General features: G+C 61.9%; 1 protein-coding gene across 3 annotated transcripts in view; it reads right to left on the bottom strand.

The window, feature by feature from the left end:
* Nucleotides 1–22,797, bottom strand: part of TNS1 (tensin 1) — a 62,262-nt gene that overhangs the window by 17,948 nt on the left and 21,517 nt on the right. For 2 of the 3 annotated variants that reach the window (XM_075710066.1, XM_075710068.1), the window contains 14 exons: nt 22,074–22,115; nt 19,245–19,294; nt 18,747–18,918; nt 18,331–18,381; nt 17,689–17,811; nt 17,336–17,400; nt 17,131–17,214; nt 16,907–17,019; nt 16,172–16,232; nt 14,859–14,934; nt 14,593–14,722; nt 14,128–14,193; nt 13,403–13,564; nt 3,132–4,829 (listed from right to left, as the gene is read on the bottom strand). In XM_075710066.1, coding sequence (XP_075566181.1) covers nt 3,132–4,829; nt 13,403–13,564; nt 14,128–14,193; nt 14,593–14,722; nt 14,859–14,934; nt 16,172–16,232; nt 16,907–17,019; nt 17,131–17,214; nt 17,336–17,400; nt 17,689–17,811; nt 18,331–18,381; nt 18,747–18,918; nt 19,245–19,294; nt 22,074–22,115 — 2,893 coding nt within the window. The remainder of the gene's footprint in view (nt 1–3,131; nt 4,830–13,402; nt 13,565–14,127; nt 14,194–14,592; nt 14,723–14,858; nt 14,935–16,171; nt 16,233–16,906; nt 17,020–17,130; nt 17,215–17,335; nt 17,401–17,688; nt 17,812–18,330; nt 18,382–18,746; nt 18,919–19,244; nt 19,295–22,073; nt 22,116–22,797) is intronic. The other variant, XM_075710069.1, reaches the window with a different exon arrangement.

Below are 22,797 nucleotides of genomic sequence, written 5' to 3' on the forward strand. Positions count from 1 at the left end.
GACAGGTGGGACCTTGCTGGACCAGGAGCTGGCTGAATCAGGGCTCTGCGGAGCTGCACCCCAGCCCTTGCCTCCCCGAGGGGTGAGCCACAGCCATTGCAAAGCTCAGAGTGGCTGGAGCGAGGGTCCGGATCCAGACCAGCAATGAAACCGCACTAGAGAACAGTGCCAGGCTTGGATGAGATGCTAAACCAAGCGTGGGCAGGGGAGTCTGTGCCCAGGGCCAGGGGCTCCCCTATCACTGGAGGAGGTCAAGGGGGGCCCTGAGCATTGCGCTGCTGAGAAAGGGGATCGAGCCTCCAGCCCATGTCCATGCAACACACAGAGCACTCAGCATGCAGGGATAGGGGAGGAAGGAGGGATGAGGGGGAAGGAGGGAGGAGAAAGAAGAAGGGAGAAGGAAGGAGGGATGAGAAGGAAGGAGGGAGGAGAGGGATGGAAGTAGAAGGATGGAGGACAAGGAAGGAGGGAGGTGGAATGAACGAACCGGAGAAGGAGAAGGACCATTGCTGGTTCAGAGGAGGACGGGGGGCTTTGGTGCTCTTGTTGAGGTCCCTGAGCTTGGCGTTGTACTCTGCCAGCGTACGAGGACGGGGGATGCAAGGAGGGTGGGAGGTCACAGGGGATAGACACGGTCCCCCATGGGGAGAGGAAGGGGCAGACAGGACAAATGTCACGAGATACAATAGGGAAAGAGAGAGAAAACAAGAGAAAATATTAGTTGGGCTCCAACAGATGAGCCTGAGGTCGCTTGTGGTCCAAAAAAGCTCATACCCCACTCAGAGCTGCTTTCCCATCACCCAAATTGCCTGGCTCCAGGCACCACGTAAACCCACACGGGAAATCAATGGTGGCTCCCAAACACATGTGGCCTTGCGCAACACCACAAATGTGCCATCAGTGTCCCCTTGGGGACGGCACCATGCAGGTCCCCTCCATCATGGGGAAGGGCAGGAGCACAACAGCCGGGTGAGGAGGTAACAGGAGGGATTTAAACCCAGGTGGTTTTGTGGCTGGGGAGCCAGGTTTTTGGGCCAAATCAGGAGGCTTTTGGACATGAGATGCTGGAGCTACTGGGGCTGGGACAAGAAGGAAAGACCCCAGATGCCTCGCTGGGAGATGATGGGGACTGAAGAACACCAGGACCAGCTCCGCTCTGCAGGAAGGCGCTGGGGATGCCAGTGCTGCCCCATCCCTTCTCTTCTCCTCCATCATCAGTGGGAAGCGGGAACGGGAGCACTCCCCCGCCAAGCACGGAGGACGTGTGAGATGCTCCTCGTCACTGCGCCAGGACAAGCAGGCAATTTATAGCAGCAGGGAATGTAAACAAACTCGTCCGTGCCCCACCATCCCCATCGGCCATCCCCTCCCACCGCTGGCTTCAGGACACCTCGTTCCCGCTGGAGGTCAGGCCGCCTGCCCGCGCTGTCCCCGCCTCGGCACAGACGGCCCGGCTCCAGCAGGGACAGGTGGCTGCAGGCTGGGGACCGACCCCGGGACACCTCTCCTCCCCGGGAAGCGCAGTGGCTGCAGGGGGATGAAAGTGACCTCAGCCCAGCCTTGAGGACCTGACCCCAGGGTTGGGGGTATGGATTTTTTGCTAGACACTATCAAACATCCATTTCCCACCCACTGCAAATACTGCTCCTCCTCTCCTGAGGCTCTCCTCTTTTCCACCCCATTTTTTCCCCTCCATAGTTGGGGAGGATCTACTCCTTATAATATTCAGTCCAGATATACAGCATAGTTTGGTCATCCATGCGTTCTTGGATTTGTTTAAACCCTCTGCGCAAGCCTTGGGTCCCTCTGTGGATGGATCTGGCCTGGATCACCGAGGTCGGGTTCAGATGGATGCAAACTGCCCCAAACACTTCTGCGCCCCTCCATGTCCCCCTCCCCGCTGCTGGCACCCCTCCTGCCCCCCACCCCGGTGCTGCAGTGACCCAGCCCCCATGCCTGGGAGGTTGGTGCTGTTGGATTTTTCCAGCCAAGCCTTTTCCCCCTCCCTCTAATGCCGGTCAAGTTTCTGGACTGAGCACAGAGCTGGAAGGGACGGAGCTGCCAAGCCCCAGCATCATGAGCTGGCCCCCAGCCTGGCCGCAGCCCCGAACCCTTCCCAAATGTCGCTCCACAATTCAACAACTGCAGCCGGAACAGCGGGGAGGGAGGGCACCGAGCTGCCACAGGGCCACGGCACCTCCTTCCCAGGGGGCTGGGACCCCCTGTGTCCACAAAGCCCCTGAGCCGGAGCCGCGAGAGGGCAGGGAGTCAGAGGACGCGGTTTCCCCTCTGCGGCACGGAGCAAACACCTTCATCCAGCCACGGCGCCAATGCTCAGCACTGCATCCAGCCAAGCACTGCACCAAACCCCTCTGGCAGGGCTGGGAAGTGCCTTCCCAACCCCTGGCCACCGCCCCAAGGCCAGGTCCAGCTTCAAACCACCCATGGCCAAGCTGGCTGGGCCACCAGGGCAGAAAGGCTGCTGCCAGCCTGCACCCTGGCCCCTTGCTCCGGCAGCACCCCGGCTGCCTGGGGAGGAGGTCCAAGCACCAGGGAGGAGGCCCAAGCACCAAGCCCAGCACACTGGGAGGAAAGCGGGGGCTGAAATCAGGGAGGAGCCCAGCTACGTTAAACACAAGGCAAGTGCTCTGCTGGGACCTTACACCAGAGCACGCTCCAGGCAGGGAGAGCATGATGTCCAAGGCGGGGTCCAGGCAAGACACCATCAGCCAGAGCTGAAAACATCTTCCCAAACTTGGCCATATTCTCCCCGAAAGGGAGAAATCCCCCTGGGACCCAGCAAGTGGCCCTGCTGCAGGGGACAGACCAGCCCCATACCCCAGAGGGGTAAGGATGGGGGGGCCTGACGCCCTCAGCCACCCCTCCTCCCCACCTCTGGGCGATGCTGTGGCGAGCTGCAAAGGGGGTCTCGGCAAAGGAGAGGGGCACAGGCTGCCCCCCTGCCTGGCATGCCCCCACGGCGGGTGGTCCAGTCCCAACCCTGGATCCGGCACGGGTCCGGAGTCGCTGCATCTCCCATCCCTGGCTCCACCATGCACCGCCCCCATAGGCTCTGGCTTCTCAGGACGCATGGTCCCCCCCCGTCCCCCCAAGGAATCAAAGCATCCTACCTGCCACTCTGTGGGCCACCAGGCCCTCCAGATTCAAGGGCTCTTCTGCTGACCTCGACAGGTCTTCATAGCTCTCCGGTCCCTTGGAGGGCATCTGGGTTTGTGGTGGGACGGTGGGGGAAGGCGGGGAGGACACGAGGAGCTGCTGAGACCCCACAGGGCTGTAGGAGGTGCTGAGCGGCAGGATGCCCATCGGTGCTCCAGCTGGGGCATGGCTGTAGCTCCTTGGCTCCGGCACCGGTGCCGGCTGGTAGCTGTAGGGTGAATAGGTTTCCCGGTACTCGTGCACCCCATAGTCCGGCTCCCCAGGAGAATAGGCTTTGCCCCCAGGCTCGGAGACCACGGGGCTCATGGAGGTGCCAAAGGACCTTGGCTGGACCACTTGCGGAGCCGGACGGGAGTAGAGACCGGCAATGGGCTGGGCTGAGAGGGAGGAGAGCAGGGGTCCTGGCGGCTTGTCCTGGCGGGAGGCGGCAGGCACGCTCTGCGATTTGTGGACGGTGGGCGCGAGGTCCAGCATGAGGACGTCGAGCGCTTCGATGGACTGCTCAATCTCCCGGCGGGAGGGCGCCCGGGGGAATTCAGGCATGCTGTGGCTGTGCGGGGGCACCGGCTGCAGAGGGCTGGGCTGGGGGCTGCAGCTGGAGACGCTGGGGCTGTGGCTCTCCATACCACCCTCCTGCAGCCGGGAAGGCGGCCGGCTCCCTCCTTGCTGCTGCCAGGAATTCAAGCCCCTCTGCACAGCCTCGCGGCTGCTGGTGCTGCGAGCCGGGGCCTGGGGCAGCGCCGGGGTCATGTCGTACTTAGCCGTGTCCACTGCTGGGAAGGACCGGGAGCGGTAGGCACCGGGGGGCTCGTAGCCATACAGGTAGGGCTGGGAGCCGGGTAGCGGCTGGGGCTGGAGCCAGCCTGGGACGTGAGAGCCCGGCAGGCGCTGCGGGTAGGCGGCCAGGTGGTCCTGAGCGGATGCCGAGGGCCGCAAGGAAGGCAGTGGGTCACGAAGATGGTGGCCCATCAGGGCATTCTGGTTGTTGTAAGGGTAGCCACCATTGGAGAGTGGCTCGCCATCGTACAGCCCCTCTTTCAGCAGCTTCTCAGCCCCGTTGCAGGTTGAGGGGCCATTGGGCAGGGAGGAGAGGCTGCCCACCCGGGGTGCCTCCTGGTAGCCGGCCTCGCTGGCGGTGGTGGTGCCATCCAAGGAGGAGAGCGTGCCCAGGCTGCCCACGCTGTGCCCATCCTGGTTGGGCAGCTCGTCGTCCAAGATATCCGTCTCCCGCTCGGCCACCAGCGCTGCAGCATTCCCGTTGACATGCACCTGAGCCGGCACCACATGGCGGCCCGGCATGACAGGCAGGCGCGCCGGCACGGGGCCAGGTGCGTGGTTGTGCATGGGTGGTGCGCTCTCCAAGCCGAAGCCAACGAGGAGACGATCCAGCTCCCGCTTCTCCTCGGGGCTCAGTACCGCCTGGCCGCCGGGCACCCCAGGCACCCCCGGCTCATCGGTCCGGTCGGTCTTGGTGGAGGCAGTGGAGTTGCCCGAGTCACTGCTCACCGAGAGCGTGTGCTCGACGTGGTTGGGCGCTGCCGAGAGCGGGAGGCGGGCGGCGTTGACGGCACCGGTGCTGCCGTGAAGGGAGTCTTTCTTCTTCACTTTAGCGTAGAGGCTCCCGTCCAGGGGCCCTTGCGTGTGCCCAACCTCTGCAAGGGGAGAAACGAACACGAGACCCCAGATCAATTGCTGGCTCTCTGCACGGAGCTAATGGGTCCCATTAGCCGGTGGTTTCGATCTCTTCCGTGCCGCCGGAACGCTTAACAACCAGCATCGCCGTCTCCTCGGCACCCTCCGCAATCCCATGGGCGCCACCATGCAGAGACACCGGAGCCAGACCCCCCCTAGCCCCATGCCCCCGCAGCCCCCCATTCCGCACGCCGTCCTGTCCTGCCCTGCAAGCACCGCCTGCTCTGCTGGCAGCCACCAAAATCCGCCCCTGGCTCCCGACATCGTTCCTGGCATTTCCCCTCCATGGCTGGTGAGGGCTGGGGCTGCCCACACAGTCAGCCGTCGCTTCACTGCCACCCCGCCGCTCCGGAGGGCTCAGCTGGCCCCGAAGGGCCACACGGCATGAGGGAGGCAAACAGGGAGGGTGGGGGAGATGCACCACGGGCTGTAGGAGGACAAGCGGAGGCGGTCAGGATCTGGCCTCATAGCTCTGCATGTCTCCAGCTGGATGGATGTACTCAGCCCACGGGTGAAGGACAAATGAACCACAGACCCACCGTCCCCCTCCCTGCCCACTCTCCTCCCAGATGATGCACAGATCCAGCCAGCCGCCCATCCTTGACATTTTCTTCCCTGGCTAGACAGGCTCCTACCCTTTCTCTCCTTCCCCTTCCCTCTCAGCCTGGATGGATCTGCCCCGGACCTTTCCTCACGGCCAGACATTGCCCCAAAGCTCCTGCACAGGCAGTGTCTCTGCCCAACCCCAAACATGCAGCATCTCCCCCCCGGGGAGGCATCGAGCACCCCGACCCCACAATTCGAGGCTGGCATCAGCAGCCGGCTCCACTCCGCAGCCCCAAATGGCTGGGGGGCAGCCAGGACACAGAAGCATCACCACTGGCAACCTTGCACCCCAGCTCCAAGCCCCCCAGATCCCACCACCCCCAACACCACAACCAGCTGCACCCTTTAAACCTTTCCAAACAGGGCAGCGAGATTTTGGGGGCACAGAGGGACCCCGGCCACCAAGACAGCAATGGGGACAGCCCCCAAGCCATGTCCCCCCCGCCAGAGCATGCACAGCACCGGCCAGGCTGCAGACTCCTGTTTTTCCAGCTCCCTGCCGAGGTTTCCTGGAAGGGCCCGCAAGCAGTGTTAAACACTTTCTTTTGGAGGAAAAAATGACTCTTCCCTGGCAGGGGGCCAGGCGGCTGACTCAGGGACGGAAGACAGCCCTAACACGATAGTGTGAAATCAGAGCACTCCTATCTGAGAGCAAAACACTTCCGAAAGCCAGCCCAGCCGGGGACGGCTTAACCAGTCCCACGCCACAGTGCCCGTGCCCCAGCAGCTCCTGTGCCACCAACTCCCATGGCTGTAAAGCGGATGGGGGCAATAACATCCAGCACGTGTCCTACCAAGTCAGGCCCCCCTCCTTGCTGCTGATTTTCCACTCCCAAATCCCTGCCGGCAGCATCCCAAGGAGGCAGCCAAGCCCCAAAGTCCCCCCTTGGCTTGAAGATGCCCCAGGACCATGCAGCAAGGTCCTCTACGGACACTCGGTGTGGGAAAGGATGAGGATGGGGTCCACGATTTCTCCCAGAGACTCAGAGCTCCTTCATCCAGACGGTGTAGCCAGGAACCAGCAGCATTTGACTCCACAACACCTCCCATACTGGGGAAAAGGGGGATAGAGGGAGGGAATCCCTTCCTGTGGAGGGCAAAAGGAAAAAGCAGCGTGTCCAGGGGCAGCATCAACGCTGGAGAGGCTGAGACATTGCCTGGAGCCGAGCCGTCGCCCAGCCCTCCTGTCTGATGGCAGCGATGGGTGCTGGCCAGTCCCGGGAAACAGGGCAAGAGCCAAAGTGGGGGCTGGGATAAATAGGGCAGGGGAATAGAAAGGAAAAGGGAATAAATAAATATAAATGAAAGCACGTGGCGCCAAGGGAGAAAATAGCTGGGAAAGGCTTTAATTAGACTGTGGGCTGGGCACCACCCCACGGCTGGGAGAAACATCTCGAAAGCAGAGTCAGGATGGGGCACGACGCAGTTCACAGCAGAGCCAGAAAGCCCCCGAGCGCCCCATCCCACCTTCCCTGGACCCTCCAGCCAGGCAGGCACATGGGGGGTTTGGTGGCCCCCACCCCAAGAGCGGTACCGGTGTAGCAAGCAAGGAAGGGGCCATCAGCCAGGCCCTCGTCCCACAGCTGCTCTGCCCCACACCTGACTGCCCACCCTGTCCTCGTCCCCACGTGACCCTTGGGCTCAGATGCCAAGAGCCAAATCCTGCTATTCCCTGCCATTCCCAGGACCCCCCCGCCAGGACATGCTATCGCTTGTCACCTGAGAAGTTGAATAAAATCCCCCCAAAAAAAAGCAAGGGAAGGGGGGACAGGCTGCCTTAGCCAAAGCAGCCGTCCTCAGAGCAGGAGGCTCCCAGGTTCCCATTTGCCAAGTGTATGCAACTTCCAGCAAGGTCAGATTTCGTCCCTGAAGGTCAGAGCAGCTCCAGCCTGGCAGGCTGTGCCATCCCAGCGTGGGTTGGGTTTGCCCAGGGCTCAGTCCCAGACACAGCTCTGCTCCGGCTCTATCTGCTCCAGCTGTATCCAGGCAGCTGGGGGAAGCACGGAGCCCAGCCTGGTCCTACCCCTGCTGCCAGGCTCGGTGCCCCGGCAGGGCAACACTCTGCCCTCTCCCTCCCCAGCACCCTGCGGCTACACCCGGGAGAAAAACTGCTCCAGGGCATGTGTGACAATGGGAAGGGGGATCAGCTCACATGCTTAAAATCCCAGCCATCCGCCTCACACCCAGTGGAGTGCACCATACCACATCGTGCACCAGCACAAATCCTGGCTGGGGCTCTGCACCAGTGCAGAGGATAAGGCTGGGGCACCACCATGTCTGCCCTGGTCCTGCCCCCAGCAGCATCCTACCTGCTGCCTCCACTCCCCACCACCCAGAGCCCTGGCCCCAGGGCATCGCTGGAGCATCAGCTGGCAGGGAAGATCCTGGGTCCCGGGACCCTTTGTAGGATGAAGGATGTGGGCTGAGTGCCATGGGGAAGAGCTCAACCCCCCAGCTCTGGTCTCATCCCGTGCCCAGATATGATGGCAAGAAGTAACCCCAGCCCCTGAGCCATGGGTCACCATGGCCATGAATTCCCCCCCACTCCAACCCCAGCCCCTTCCCCCATCCCATTTGGCTCAAAGAAAAGCAAAGTCAGGACTTACCAAAGGGGATGGGGAAGAAAAGATCCCAGGTGAAGAGAAGGAGTGGGCAGCAAAATCCCTTTCCTTCGCTCCTTCCAGCACCACAGCCTTCCAGGGGAACCTGGTGCGGTGGCAGCTCAAACGGCGTCCATGGCCGGCTCCGTGTGTCCGTCCAAGACAGGAGCCAACGGCCCGGAGCTGGCTTTGGTTGGCGTTTGTCCCTTCGGCTTTGCTTTCCCTCTCATGGAGGGAGCTACTCCCTCCCCAGCATCGAGTCCCACGGGGGGGGGACCAGAGGGGCACCCCGTCAGCAGTGGGGCGCCGGAGGGGCTCAGATACGGGGTACCCCCAGGACACGGGGCACCGGAGGGGACCAAGGCAGCAGAGGCAGGAGATGGGCTGGAGGTGAGGAGGTGCAGTCGCGCTCCCCTCCGCCCCGGACCACACAGGGACGAGCGAGCGGGGAGGGGAAGGGGAGAGGCAGCGGGGAAGCGGCTGGGGGCCGCCCAAGCCTAAGCCCCAGCCCGAGTTAACCCCAGCGAGGTGCGGGGAGAGTGAGAGCCATGGAGGGAGGACAGCGGAGGACAGACAGCTCCTAGCTATGAATATTAACTACTTCCTCCACAGGCAGGGCTGCGCCACGTTAACTGTTTCCTAGGCACGACAGACAGACAGACGGACAGCTGGACAGCCTACCCACCCCACACCGGGTGCTGAGCATCACCCCGCTGGATGACACCCCTCCCCCCAGTTTGAGACCCTCAGCCCTGCCTGGCTCCTGTGTGCACACATCACACCTGTCCCCAAAAAGCAGTGACACATTGGGGGTGGGGATGTCCTGCCAGGCCACACGTGATGCTGTAACCCAGCCGGGTCTGCCAACCCACATGCCTTGCTGAAGACAAGTTTCTCTATCTTAAATAAATATGCAGCCAAAGACGAGTAGAAAACCGCCATGGCTGAGCCACTGACCCCACCAGCACCAACCCATTTTCACAACCCCCGTTCCCTGCCCCGCCAGCGCCGTGGCATGGTGTGGACACACCAGCACTGGTTTTGGGATGGCACGTGCCACCCTGTCCTGTGGCAGGGGGCACAGCATGGATCCCGTCTACCCCAGAGCTGCCTGGGACCACGCTGCTCCATCCCAGGCAAAGGATGGTGCTGACAATTCGCTGGTCCAGGTGACAGTGAGCCCACCCCATGCCTGGGCCCCTGCTTGAACCCGTGCTCAAGCCTCCGCTCCTCGATTGATCCAACATACTCAGCAAAACGCAAGGTTCCCTCCACTCTAATCCCCCAAATCGTGTGTTTCCCACACCCCCGTGGATGACGGCAGGAGATGAGAGCAGTGTTTCCAGCCGGCCCCCTGACTCACAGCCCTGTTTGCTCCCAAATAGTGCCACATGCCAAGTCACCATCCTCCCAAAACCTCTGAGGTTTGCTTGCTTCTCTGCCTTTTTATTTTTTGTCCTGGTTGCGCAGCTGTGGGCAGCCCGCAGGAGGGCAGGCCGAGAGCTCCCTGCTCCAGCCCGGCTGCCCAGGGACAGCCCCAGCCCCACGCACGCACACGCACTCCAGCAGGTTTTGACTTCAAGGACAGTTTAAAGGGGGAAGAGAAGGGGCTGAGCCTCCACCAGCCTGTCCCTCTCTCCCTGCATCGCAGTCCTGCCCAGTTCCCAGTCCCAGCAGGACCAAAACCCATTACCCCTCCACATCACAACCCCAAATACCAGGTCAGAGGACAGACCCTGCCCTGGGAGCAGCTGTGCTCCAGCTGAAATGTCTAGCCAAGCCCATAGATGCTCCAGCATTTCTCCCATGGGGAATAACCAGAAGCAAGGGGGAGATAGTCCCTGTGGATCCCCATCCGGCCCAGCCAGGTCCCTGCTGTCCCCCAAAACACCCGCCCCGCCAAGCCCTTACCTTGCCGTGGCCGGAGCAGAGAGCAGTGGAGAGGGGCGGGATGGGGAGGGGGAAGCAGATTCCTTTGGCTTTAGTCAGCTGGCGAAGGCGAGAGGAGAGCCAGCGGCTCCCCTCCCCGCCGAACAGATCCAGCCGCGGGGGGAGAGCAGCAGCCCGCCGGCAGCTCCGGCGATGGATTTAACAGCTCTGGCCTGGCCCATTTGGCTGTCTGCCTCTGCACAGCCTGGCTTGCCCTCCTGGGCAGCCTCAGCCCCAGATAAGTGGGGCGGGATTTGACCCCACTAAGGAAGAGGTACCCCACGAGACGCCCACCCTCCTGGGGGACCACCAGATGACAGCTACCCCATCTAGGGGCTTGCTGCCCCACAGAAAGGTGCAGGATTGGCATCCAGCTCAATGTGGGGCTCTGGCACCCCCCAACCTTTGCCATATGGGGTTCAGGCTCTGCTGTGACCTCCCATCCCCGGAGGGGTGGGATGCTCATCGTGCTCCCCACCCTGGCCAGCCCTGTCCTGCGCACGGGGCTGAGCTGCAGGGGAGCCCCGCGCCAGAACCATGACTCAGGTGGGGATTTAGCAAGTCTCCTGCAGATGTTGGATTTGGCCAGGCCCCGGCCACCCCCCTTCCAGCCCCGGTAAAAAGCAGGAGTGGGCAGGGCCAGCCCGCAGTGGGGACTGGGATGGTACAGAGGTGGGAGGTAGGGAAGGGATGTGGATGCTGCGTGCGGCAGGGCCAGCCAGGGTGGGTTCAAGGGCCAATCCTTACACGGAGCTGCTGGGTCGGGGACACATGCCGAGCCCTTTCACATTGTCTCACACCACCCCAGGATGGCAGACCCTGGTGTCCCCCCACCACAGTCACACATCCAGACCCTGGGGACAACCCCTCCACCAACTCCAGGCCAGCCCCAGCACCCTGTTCTCCATCAGTTTGGTTTTCTCAGCAAAACCAAATCAGGCCATAGATGTTCCTCATGCAGATTTGCCCACCTGCCTCTGCGGTACCCCAAAAATTTCTCTGCAGCAATCCTCCAACCAGCTGCAAACCCAGCAGTGCCACATCCAGCCGCAGGTCTCCTCCTGCTTCCCTGGAGCCAGCCTTGCCCCCCGAGGAGAGCCACCACAGTGCTGGCAAAGCATCCTTCATCCACCCTGGATAAAGGACACCTGAACCCCAAAAAGAGCCAAAGGAAGAAGAACCCCATCACCACCCTTCAGCCTCCAAACACACTCTCAGCCAAACGATGGCTATGGGGACTACCACAGGAACCCGCCACGCAGCCAGCACCAACCTCAAAGCCCCTTCGAGGAGTAGGAAGGAGGGCAGGCGGAGCCACACGCCCCACCCTGTGCCATGCAGGGATAGATGATGAGCAGCAGGATGGGGCTATGGGGGTATCCCAGCGCACCCCACTCTCGCTAAGGACCACGGGGCAGCCTGAGACCGGCGGGCAGCAGGGACCCTGCCTGGGTAAGGCAGGAGGGCGAGCTCACTGATGGGGCCAGCCTGTGCCGTGGGGGTGGTTCGCAGAGCAGCCCCTGCCTGCGGGACCCAGCCAAGTCCCTTCAGCCAGAGAGCAAGATGTGGGGGTTCAGATCCCCCTCTCATGGCCCCTGCACCGGGCAAGCTTGGTCAGCCGGCGACCCTGCTGCGACTCTGTTACCCCTTCCCCCAGCTGCCACAGATAAGCACAGCGGAGGTGAGGGGAACACCAGGACAGGCACCATCCCCAGCCATCCACCTGCCCCTCCAGCTTCAGGGTCCCACGGGGTCACCCCCACCCTGTCAGGCACCCCCCCCCCCCCAGCCCATATGGGTGCCCCACGCTGAGCCAAAGCTGCTGGAGAAAGGACATCCACCTCCACCCAGAGTGGCTGCGGCCGGCAGAGACAACGTCGCGGGGGGGACCCACCGTTTGGCAGGCGATCCCAATCCCGTCGGCCTGGGCTGCGGTGCCGGTCTGCGGGGAGCCTTCGCCGAGCAGTGGGGACAGGCAGTGGTAGGGACAAGGAGCAGCGGCTGATCCCACCCCGGCACGGGTCCCCGTGCCAGCCTCACCCCCCTCCGCCCCCGGCCGCCGCTCGCTCACGCCTGGTGGTGCCAAAAATGTGGCGTGCAATTCCCTGACCAAATAAGGCGAGAACAACCGTAAACAGGGACCCCCCCTCATACAGCCAGGCACCGGGGTCCCCATCCCAGCCTGGGACGGGCTGGAGAAGAGGAAAAGTGCCAACAGAGGAGGAAGACAGGACCCCCCTGAGCCCACACCGGCTCTCCCCACCACTGCTCAAGGTGCCCCATGGGGCAGCCAGCGGGCGACCCCGTATAGATGGGCTGTCTCGCAGCTGCCTGCGCTGGCACGGGTTGGAGGGCAGCCTCCTGCCTGAGGTTTCACCCTCCAGCAGTCCCAGCTCTTCCCCTAACCGGGGCAGTGTTTGCAAATCCAAGGTGCCCTTGTTCCTCATCACCACCCTCACTGCAGGGAGGACAGCCTGGCTGGCACACGGAAGGGCCTCCACAGCCCCAACACCCGCTGAAACCCCTGGGAGGGGATGGAGAGGAGCCCTGGGGTACCTCTGCAGCCTGTGTGTCACAAGTTGCCTGTTTACTGCCCTGTGCCAAGGCAGGTACCCATGCCAGCTCCACACAGCCAGCTCCACGTCCCTACCGCGGGCAGCAACCCCCTCGCCCACCCCGGGCACCCAGAGCCCCCACTCTCCCCAGTGCGCTCAGCCACCCACAGCTCCCACTCGGAGCAGCTGGTGACCTTCAGGGACATCAGGAACCGCAGCTGTCCCCACGCCGGGGACGCCTGTCCGGACCAGGCCAGGAAAGCTCAGGCATCTGCTCGGCCACAGGTGGCTTCGCCGCCGCGACGGGGGCCCACCACCCTTCGACATACAAGTCCTGCCTGTTCCTGCCAAGCAGGCGAGGGTGGCTGACTCGCTGCATCCAAAGGAGTGCTCAAGTGGCTTTTCCCAGCTCCAAGCGATCATGTGGACCCTCCAGGGCCAGTGAGGCATCTGCCTCTCCCAGGGGAAACTGAGGCACGGCTACATCCCACCACGCTTGTGCCACAATAAAAGAGCTGGGAGACCTAATGGTCCCCCCATTAGGTCCTGCTCCCAACAGACTCTGGGTTTCCCAGAGCTCTGGGGTGTGAAGCAGGGCTGGACCCTGCTCCGTGCAAAGGCGGCTTTGAGAGCAAAAGCACCAAAAAAAAAAGAGCCTGAGCTCCCTGGAACCATAGTGGGAGGGAAAGTCCACAAGATCTTCCTCTCCCATGCCACAGCCACACTCCTCCCAGCAGCAGCCGCCTGCCCCCAGCTCTGCTGCCCTCCAGCCGTCCCCTTCCCTGGGGTGGGGGGGATTCCCATGGAGACACTTGGGCCACCGACCACCCCATGAGCCCTAACCTTTCTGCAGGTGCTTGCCGGGCAGGGGCGGCTCAGCCCAGGTGCCCTCCGTGCTGTCCTCACGGTGGATGTTGAAGTTCTCGTAGGAGTCCCACCGGATGAGCGGGTCGGACGTGTTGTAGTCCACAGAAACACTAGGCCCATTCTCCAGGTGTTCCATGCCTGGGAAGAGGCAAGACAGTCAGCTGGGGTGACGATGGAGCCAGCGCGGGTGGGATGGAGGGAGGAGATGGAGAGAAGGTGCAGGCAAGAGAAAGAGGAGCCATAGGGCAAGGCAGAAGTCACGTAGGAACGGGGGCTCTGAGAGGGATGGATGGGCGTGGGAGGTACATCAAGACCCACAAACAAGGTGTACAGGGGTGTACAGGGCTGCCCAGCACTTTTTGGGATTGCCTAGGGAGAGGCAGACGGACTGACATTGAGTATGCCTAGGGCAGGACTTTTTGGGGTGCGGGATCCTCTGTTCCCAAGTGCCCCCTCCCTCTCTCCCAGGCCAGCAAGTGCTGCGGAGAGTGGCCTCCCAGGGAAGAGAGCAAGGGTGACAGGGCACCCATGGGTGCTCCTAGATCAGCATCACTACCTGGACCCCTCATCGCACCCTGGTGACAAAGGGACTGCAAACGGGGTGGGGGGCGTCGCAAGGGAGGCAGCAGGGGATAGAGCTGGCGGGCGGGAAAGGAGCCAGCATCCAGCTCTGAACCCCCACAGCAGTGAGCCAGCCGTACCTTGGATCTTCTCAGGGCCATAGGAGAACACGAACTCCACCTTCCCGTACTCGGGGAAGCGGTCATCTGGAAGGGAGAAAGCAGAGCAAAGGGATCGTCTCCATCCATCCCTCCAACAGCACCCAGACAGCCACCCTAAATGTGCCTGGAGCACAGGGCACCCACCCTGGCAAGCTCAAGGCCAGGAGCTGGTAGGGGATATCCCTGCATGGGGCAGCACGTCTCAGCCCCCAAACAACCCCAAAGCAGCCCCTCTGCATTGGTACTGGATTTGGACAACAAAGGGGGTGGTGACACTGCCACCAGTCCCCGAGTAGCACCACACCCTGTGGATGGAGCAGGAGCACCCTGCTTCATTGGGGTGGATTTGGTGTGGGTGCCCAGATGTCCCAGCGATGGGAGTGGCGTCAGAGGCATGGGAGGAGGAGGAGGGAGTTTGGATTGGGGAGGTGCTTGGGCGGTTACCTCTGAAGGCCTCATCCAGGTCCTCCTTGCCAAAGACGATGTCGAGGTCGTGCACAGCGCACGTGTGGAACTGCACACGGAAAATCACGTCGCGGGTTGGGCTGCGAAACTTCTTGTGGTAACACTTCAGCTGCAGAAGGGAGCAGGGTTGAACCGTGAGGATGAGACCCCGGGGCTGGGCAAGGGGGAACTGGGGGGTCCCGGGCACGAGGACCACCCATCCCCTGGCTGCTCCCCATGCAGGGGGCTGAGCCAAGGCTCCTTACCAAGATATCGCCCTTGAGGAGCAAGCCGGGCTCGATGGTGATGCAGATGCCCGTCTGGCTGTCTCCTTGCACGTTGCTGCAGAGAGGGACAGTGGGAGGACATGAGCTGTGGTGCAGAGCCCCCGCCCAGAGCTCCCAGTGCCGCCTCCACCAGCCCTTTCCACCCAAACCCAGCCAGGAAAGGCGCAAAGCACAGAACTGGCCCTCTCGGTGACAGAGGAGGGTCCCGTCCCCCACCCCAAGGGGCACCCATTCCCAGGGGGAGGTGGACAGGAGGGCAAAACTAAGGCACAGCTCCATGAGGAGCCTAAAAATCCCAGGTGGGAGGGTTTGACTGGGGTCCAAGTGCTGGGGCTGCACTATCAGCCATCGGCCCTGCTCCCGTGGGTTGGGTGGAGCACGGGACGCAGAAGGAGAGCTCTCGGGGAAGGCTCTCCTACCTGCCTCAGTTTCCCTGCTGGAAGCCCTCCCCTCCTTGGGGTGCTGGGGGGCTGCCTCTGGGCAGTGGCATCGGCAGCGGGGGACAAGGGAAGAAGGAGGTTGGATTTCACAGGCAAGATAAACCTGGAGTTTATTACCGGCATCACATAAACAGTCTATTAAAACCTGAAAGGCAAGGCTGGGAGGCAGTAAATCTCAGCTAACAGAGATGCCCGGCTGTAGGGAAGGGAGATCCCAGTTCAGGGGAGTGAGATGGGAATACCCTGGAGGCAAGGGGCTCTGCTCCCTCCAGGGGGGCCAGGAGCCGGGGGTCCCAGGCTGGGATGCAGCCCCGGCAGAGCATCCAGGCACCTGGAAAAATCAGCTCCTGCTTTGCCTTTGCCAGTGCCTGCTCCCAAGAGCAGCATTGGAAAATGACGTCAGGGTAAATTGTGGGGAGGTTAAAACTGGGGGGGGGAAACTCTTTTTTGGGGAGAGAAAGAGGGGTTTTAGGATGATTCCGGGCAGCAGGAGCAGCTCTTTGGGCAGGGAAAGGAGAAACGCTGCAATCCCCCATGGGGGTGTCCCCATCCCTGTCCCTGCTCCCTCCAGGGACACCCAGCCCCAGGCTCTGCGCAGCCCCGGGCTCCCTCTGCTGATACACAGAGTCACTACAGCCCTCCCAGCAGAAGGGCCCAGTATGGCCCAGTATAGCCAGTTACCACCTCCAAGGAAAGGGAAGCCCCTGTTTTTTGGTTCCCTGGACCACAAACAGACTAAGCACAGGGCACCAGGACCGCTAGGGATTTGGTCTTGACCCTCTCCATCTCCCCCCGCTTGCCAAGCCCCCCGCGCTGGGGAGGAGGGAAGCCCCACAGTGAGGAGATAATTACTAGATCCCGGAGGTGTAGACGGGCTGCATGGCCTGGTAGATTTTCAGGAAGGGCCGACAACCTGGAAGACATCAAGGCAGGGAGAGAAGGCACGCTGCTGTTAGCCGGCAGGGCGGAAGGGCCGGGGCAGGGATTAGTCACGGGGTGGGGTTGGGGGGGAGAAATCCAAACAGGGAGGGAGCCAAGGCAAACAGCCGGTCCCCGCCCTGGCCGGCCCACACTGGCCATGGGCAGCATCTTGGATGGGCAGAAAGGGATGCTCTGGATGGGGTAGGAAAGGGGGAAAGCCCCTACAGCCCAGTTTGGGTCCTGTAGGACCTGGGGCAATCGCTGGGCTGGGGATGGAAGTGGGATGATGAGGATGATGAGAGAGTCTCCCTCTGAGAGAGAGACTGCTTCTGGGTACCTGCACCAGGCATGGTGCTACATTCCAAACCCCAACCCCAAACTGGTACCATCCTTCAAAAAGCCATCAGAAAAGCTTTGTCACCCCGCAGCTTGGGTTAGTGCCCAGCCCCAGGAGCCCTGCATGGGGCGGAGGCAACCCCCGAGGGCATCTCTGCGGGAAAAGGGTAGCACCCTGCTACAGTGAACAGTCACAGAGAGGCAACAGTCCCTGACAGGGAAAGGGAAATTCAGAATTGCTGAGGAAATTGTGGAAAATATCCCCCGTGGACAGCAAGCCTGGCCAGGCAGTGTGGGGCAGTGCTGGGGGGAGGCATGGGGGGCACTTACCGCCTTTCGACTCAAAGTTGGGGATGCCGTGCATGATGACATGGTGGAGGAAGAGGGGCTTGTTGTTCATCTTGATGCTGCCGGACAGGAGCCCGCTGAAGTAATGGATGTACCTAGAGGGGGGACAGGCAGCTCAGGGACAGGAGCCACAGCGGAGCACCTGCCTTGACCCCCCTGCACCCAACCACCCTGGCCAAGGAGGCAAAACACATGCCAGGACCCACCTCTTCTGGGATGGCTGTCCCACTGGCACTACCTTGTCCTCATAGAAGCGCTTCATGGCAAACCTGTCCAGAGCCTGGTCAGCACTGCGGGGATGAAAGGGTAGATGAGATTGAAGGAAAGCATCGGCACCAGCACCGTGGCACCACCGGGATGGAGGTCAGCAGCGGGCCCCAGGGCCACCCCGGGACTCCATGTCTCTCTCACCTGGCCGAGATGTTGCTGTAGTGCATGTAGGCAGCCACCACCACCCCCAGCCGGCCACGGTTCCCCTGCAGACACACAGCAGAAGGGGTGTCACGGGGACAGTGCTGCCTGTGAGCACCCAGGCACAGCCCTCTCACACGCAGGCACGCACACACTGGTCCATACACACATGCATCGACCCACACGCGCACCCCAACCCTTACAGACACACACCAGTGCATGCACCCCAAGACATAAACCGCAGCGTTCCCTGCACCCCTCAGCCTCTGAGGCGGTTCAGCCCCATCCCTGCAGCCCCCCAGCCCCTCCCAGGCCCCCATCACTGTGCGCCCCGGGGACAGGGTCCAGCCCACCTTGTTGTGCAGCACCACCACGTTGTGCGCCGCCGCGTTGAGCCACGTGTCCATGGCTTTGCAAATGCTGCAGATCTTCTCCAGCGCCGGGGTGTGCAGGTCAGGCCACCCAAAATCCAGCACCTGGGTGAGGGGGTGGGGAGACAGCCAGGGGTCACATCCATGCTAGGCTCTGCCCCCTCTGCAGTCCCCAGCCTGCCAGCATGCAAAGCCCAGGGCACGTACCCGGGGGAGCACCACCATGTTGCCCGGACATGCCCCTCCCAGCCTTTCCCCCAACCCTGCACCCCGCTGCTCAGACCCCTGCCCTGGGGGGGCCATCCGAGTCCCAGATCTCAGCCTGCCTCTGGGTCACTCAGCTGCCCAGAGCTCCCCCGTGTTCACAGGGATGGGACGATGCCTTAGGGAGGTCTCCAAGAGGCCCTAACAGCCAGGTTTGGGCTGGGGATGGACAGGGGTTAAGTCAAGACCCCACAAACTCATTGGGAAGTCCTGGTGCTTTCCCTCCCCTGCTCCTCCACCAGCTGGGTGGGATAGAAAGGGTGGCTGTTCCTCTCCCAAACAGCTTGCGGGGGGAGCTGGTCCTGGAGACAGCCCTGCCCAGAGCCCCGAGCCCCTCTGCTCCCCACAGCTGCAACCCACCTTGGGGTGAAGTTTGCTGATGTCATGTCTCCGCTCAGAGAGGTTGAAAAGCTTCAGGGAAGAGGAAAGACAGAGTGAGGGGACACCTTCCTCCCTCGCTGCCACCCCCCACCTCTTCCTCACTTCAAAGCTTCCCCAAATCGTACCGTGAGGGGCTTCCCCAAACACATTAACCTCAGTAACACCTTGCCACGAGGCAACGCAATGGCCAAAAACTCCCAGGGGATCGAAAAGGAACTGGAAAGCTTCAAGGAATGAAAAAATCCATCTGCCTTGGTGCAACGACCCCCCTCACCAGAGTTGAGCCCAGCCAGAGGCAAGGATACAGTACACATCCCCCTGCAGCACCCCATCCCCAGGACCTGAGCACCCCAGCCCCTTCCCCAGCCTGGAGGGGACCCGGCCGTGTCCCTCACCATGTAGTTGTCCCCATGCTTGGACTTCAGCATGTGGGCCACCTCACGGAGGTTGCTGCAGAAGCTCTGCTCCTCAGCTGTGCTGGGGTAGGAGACGGCGATGATCCGCTCCGTGATGTACACCAGGTCCAGCTCACAGCTGCTCTCCATGGCCGCGGTCAGGCTCATGCTCCTGGGTGAGGGAGGGGACCGCCGTCAGGACACGGCATGGGGAGGGGATGCTGTGACACTTCCCCACTCTGCATGGCCCCTGGGGTTAAGCGAGACAGGCTGGGACACGTGGGAACACAGCGACAGGACTGCCCACAGCCTCTCCCCTGCTCCCAGCCCCACTGGGGTGTCTTGGGGACCCCAAGTTGGGGATGATGGGTCATAACCCCCATGTCTTCTCCATGGTGAGCATCTCCCAGCTGTAGCACATCTGGAGAAGCAAAGTGTTGGGGGGGAGGTTCAGGCAGGGCAGAGATGGTTACCAGAAGGTGAAACTGAGGCATCTACCTGGACGTTTTGCGGCGTGACTGCCCGCTCCTGGGGGATTTTGTGGAATCCTAGAGAACCAGAGAGGAAATGCGAGTTATTGCCCTGACCCAGCCTGCAGCCAGCACAGGGGTCCTGCTAGAGGCGGGTGCAATGGTGGTGCCGGAGCATCCCACCCCCGCCTTGCTGCACTGCACACCATAATGCCCCCAAAATACCGCTGTCTCCAAATCCCACCCACTGAGCATCCTGGTGGCACCAAATGCCCCAACGGCACCATTGTCCACCCACCACGGCCACGAGCAAAACCCAGCTCCTGCAACCCCAGCTGCTATGGGCACTGCAGGGCCAGTGCCCTGGCACAGGGTCCCAGAGGACCTTTGAGGAGTATGTTCTGGGTGGGGGGACAGGATCAGGCATGTCATGAGTCCCTCCGGTCTCAGCTGGGCTACAGGCATACACCTGGCAGGACAGAGTGGCTTTGGCCCTGCCTGGAGCAGGGGCAGGTTCACTGCCCAAGCGGCAGTGAGGAGCCAGCCAGGCACGACGGTTTGCTTTGGCCCTGGCTCTGCAGAGCCGAACGCCGGGAGGAAATGTTTGAGCTCTCGGAGCAGGAAGCTTCTATTTATGCATGTTCTCCGGCCTCAAGAATTTCATCTGCAGCCGCTTTGCTTAGTGACTTTGTGACCTCAGCCGAAAAACAAAGCAGGGTTTCCAAAAAAAACCACTAAGGAAAAACACACTCACACCTCATTAGTTTTAGTATCTCCAGCTAACAAGCAGGAGTCATTTAAAGACTCATCTCGTGTAGGCAGCACGTTCTGAGCCCCCGGAAGGATCCAGAAACAAGAGATGCGCCCCACAGCTGGCTCCCGGGATGTCCCTTTTGTCCCTGGAGCTGCAGCATCCCTCAACCTGCATGCCAGAGGTGACAGGACAAGGTGGGAGAGGTTTCCCTGGCGCCCTTTGCCCGCCGTCTCCCACCTGGCGCAGTCCTGGGGCTGCTCCCATGGGCAGCCAGCATCACCCTCCATTGGCCTCACATCCCCTTTCAAAGTCAGGCTGCCCGGCAGAGCAGAGCTGGCCTCGGCAGCCCACGGGGCCTGGAGACAAGGGTCTCCCCTCCCAGCCAAAGCTGCTCCAGGAGGTGGCAGCCCAGTCTGAGTACCCGGGGGTGTGCAAGCAGCAGTGCCAGTCCACACCCATATTGCCCCCAGGGTGCTCCAAATCTCCTGCTCACCCAGAAACCCCCCAGCGTCGCTGGGGGCAAAGAAGGAGTTAAAATGCAGCCAAAAGAGAGGTAAAACTTTTCCTGCGCAGAGCCAGAGTGCACTGAGCAAACTTGAACCTTAGTGTGGGCTTGTCCATGCGTCACCCACTGGTGACTGGGATGGGATCCCCACCATGGGCTCTGCTCCGCCCCTAACCTTTTTAGTGGGAGACATCTGGGGTCCCCCACCCACACTTGCCAGCCAGGGGAGCCCCAGCAGCCCCTGGTACCGACCCAGCTGCAGCAGCCTCCCAAACCGCAGCCCTGCCCACAGAGGAGCTAACATGGGGCAACCAGGACTCACCCCATCCCCCGCATGGGGAAACTGAGGCACTGGAGGGCAAGCAAGGCGGGGATGCCAGAGCCCCTCTCCCTCTCCATACCTTGATGGCAGCAAGACCCTTGCTAATCCACTTCCACGGCATGGCAGCTCTGCTCCCAGCACCCTCCCGGCCCCAGGGAGTGGGTGCCTGTGGCCAGGGCCTTCCAGCATCCCCCACCCTGGCAGGAGCCCACCAGCTCTGCCCTGCTCCCTGCCCCGATCTAACTGCAGCCGTGCTGCCGTCTCTGCCGCCAGCCCCTGCACGAGGAAGAGTCAGCCCACAATAAGCCGATAGGAGCAAGCACTCGTGTTATTAAACACTCCTGCCTACCACCAGGCTGGGAAACCCTGCAAAGGTCCCCTTTGGAGCAGAGACCCTGCCAAATCAGTATGTCCCAGTCCAGCCCAGAACAGGACAGGCTGGTCTCAGCCACATTGGTTTGAAGACCCCCCCCCCGCCAGTCCCATTGAGCATCCGCCTCCCAGCCCCAGGCTGGCTCGGCATGTCCCCAGGCTCTGGGCAGCATCCAAAACCCACAGGTCCCTTCTGCTTTGAAAGGGTGTTGTGAGGCACGAGAAAGGCTGTTGTGAGGCACGAGAAAGGCTGCAGAAATACCAAGAAACTTCCCCGAAAAGAGACCAAAGCCAGTAAAGGAGGCTCCTGACTGTCCCACTGGACTTTTCTAGCTGTGGATGCTCTTTCTCCAGTTCAGAGAGGGGTTGGAAACATGTCCTGGACAACCAAAGGCATGGGGCACAGACGGCTCCCAGGTGAGGAAGGCTTTCACCTTCTCCCTCGTGGGAACCACTCTGCCTCCATCCCTCAGGTCCCAGCCCTGGCGCGCAGGGAGGCCAGCGAGCTCGCTGCGGGCAGGGTGAAGCCGTCCACGTTGACTTTGGCAGTGCATTTGTCTACACTGTCTTAGCAATTTCATGTCCACAGATTAAATAACATATCCCCAGCTCCGAGACAGGAAAGCCGGCTTTGTGGCAAAAGCCCCGGCCCCCCGTCTGCTGGGCTCCGCCACCACCTCTGCCTCCAACCCTGGGCACCTCGCTTGGCCTTTGGCAGAGCCATCATCACCTTGGCTGGCAGGGAGGGAGGGCTGGGGGGTCCCAGGGATGTTGGGAGATCACAGGGACATCCCAGGCTGAGGGATTTTGGCTGCGGGGGGTGCTTGCGGCAATGGGACAGGCACAAGTGACCCCCCGGGAGGTCTCAAGGCAGAGATCAGCCTCCGCGAGTGGTAGCACTTACCAGGGTGTCTACCTGCTTCGTGATGCTCTCCCCCGGGGCTGGCTGCAGGCAGGCAGGCAGGAGGAAGGGGAGGGTGAGAAAAAGGCAAGCAAGAGAGGAGAGAGAGATTGAGAGAGAGACACGCACACAGAGCGGGGAGCAGGGTCAAAAGTTCCCCCCTGGCTATTTCTAGCCCTTCCTAGGAAATGCGCCGCAGTCCCATTTCCTTCCCTGCCCGCCAACATCTCCGCTCTTCCTAAAGGTTGTGAATCCCTCGAAACCTAAGCACGGAGCTGGGGCAATGCTTGGGTACCGAGGGCTTTGCCATCCTGCCGCCCGGCAGCCGCCCCTCCGCGCTGGACCGCTGTCATGGATGGAGAGCGCTCAGCCGAACCCTGCGCCTGCTCCACGGCAGGCACCCAGTGCCCCTCACACCTCCGGGTTACCATCTGGATCCTCCATGGTCAGATGCCACAGCCGGGAGGTAAACTACTGGGCGAGCCCGGCACGGCCCCACACCCAGCCTGGCCGCCGGCCACCGGCAGAGCCAGATCCCCGGGATAAACCCGGCCCCACAGGACTGGCAAAGGACCCCAGAGCGGGGGTCTGAGATGCTCAAAAAAGTGGCAAATTCAGTGACATGCCACTGTAGTCCACAGAGAGCTTTGAAATGGGGCTGGGGACAGGAATTAATTTCCCAGGGTGGGGGATAGTGTCCAGACCCCAAATACAGGGAGCAAGGGAC

This window comes from Pelecanus crispus, chromosome 5 (genome assembly GCF_030463565.1).
Source record: "Pelecanus crispus isolate bPelCri1 chromosome 5, bPelCri1.pri, whole genome shotgun sequence".
NCBI classification, from domain to species: Eukaryota; Metazoa; Chordata; class Aves; order Pelecaniformes; family Pelecanidae; genus Pelecanus; species Pelecanus crispus.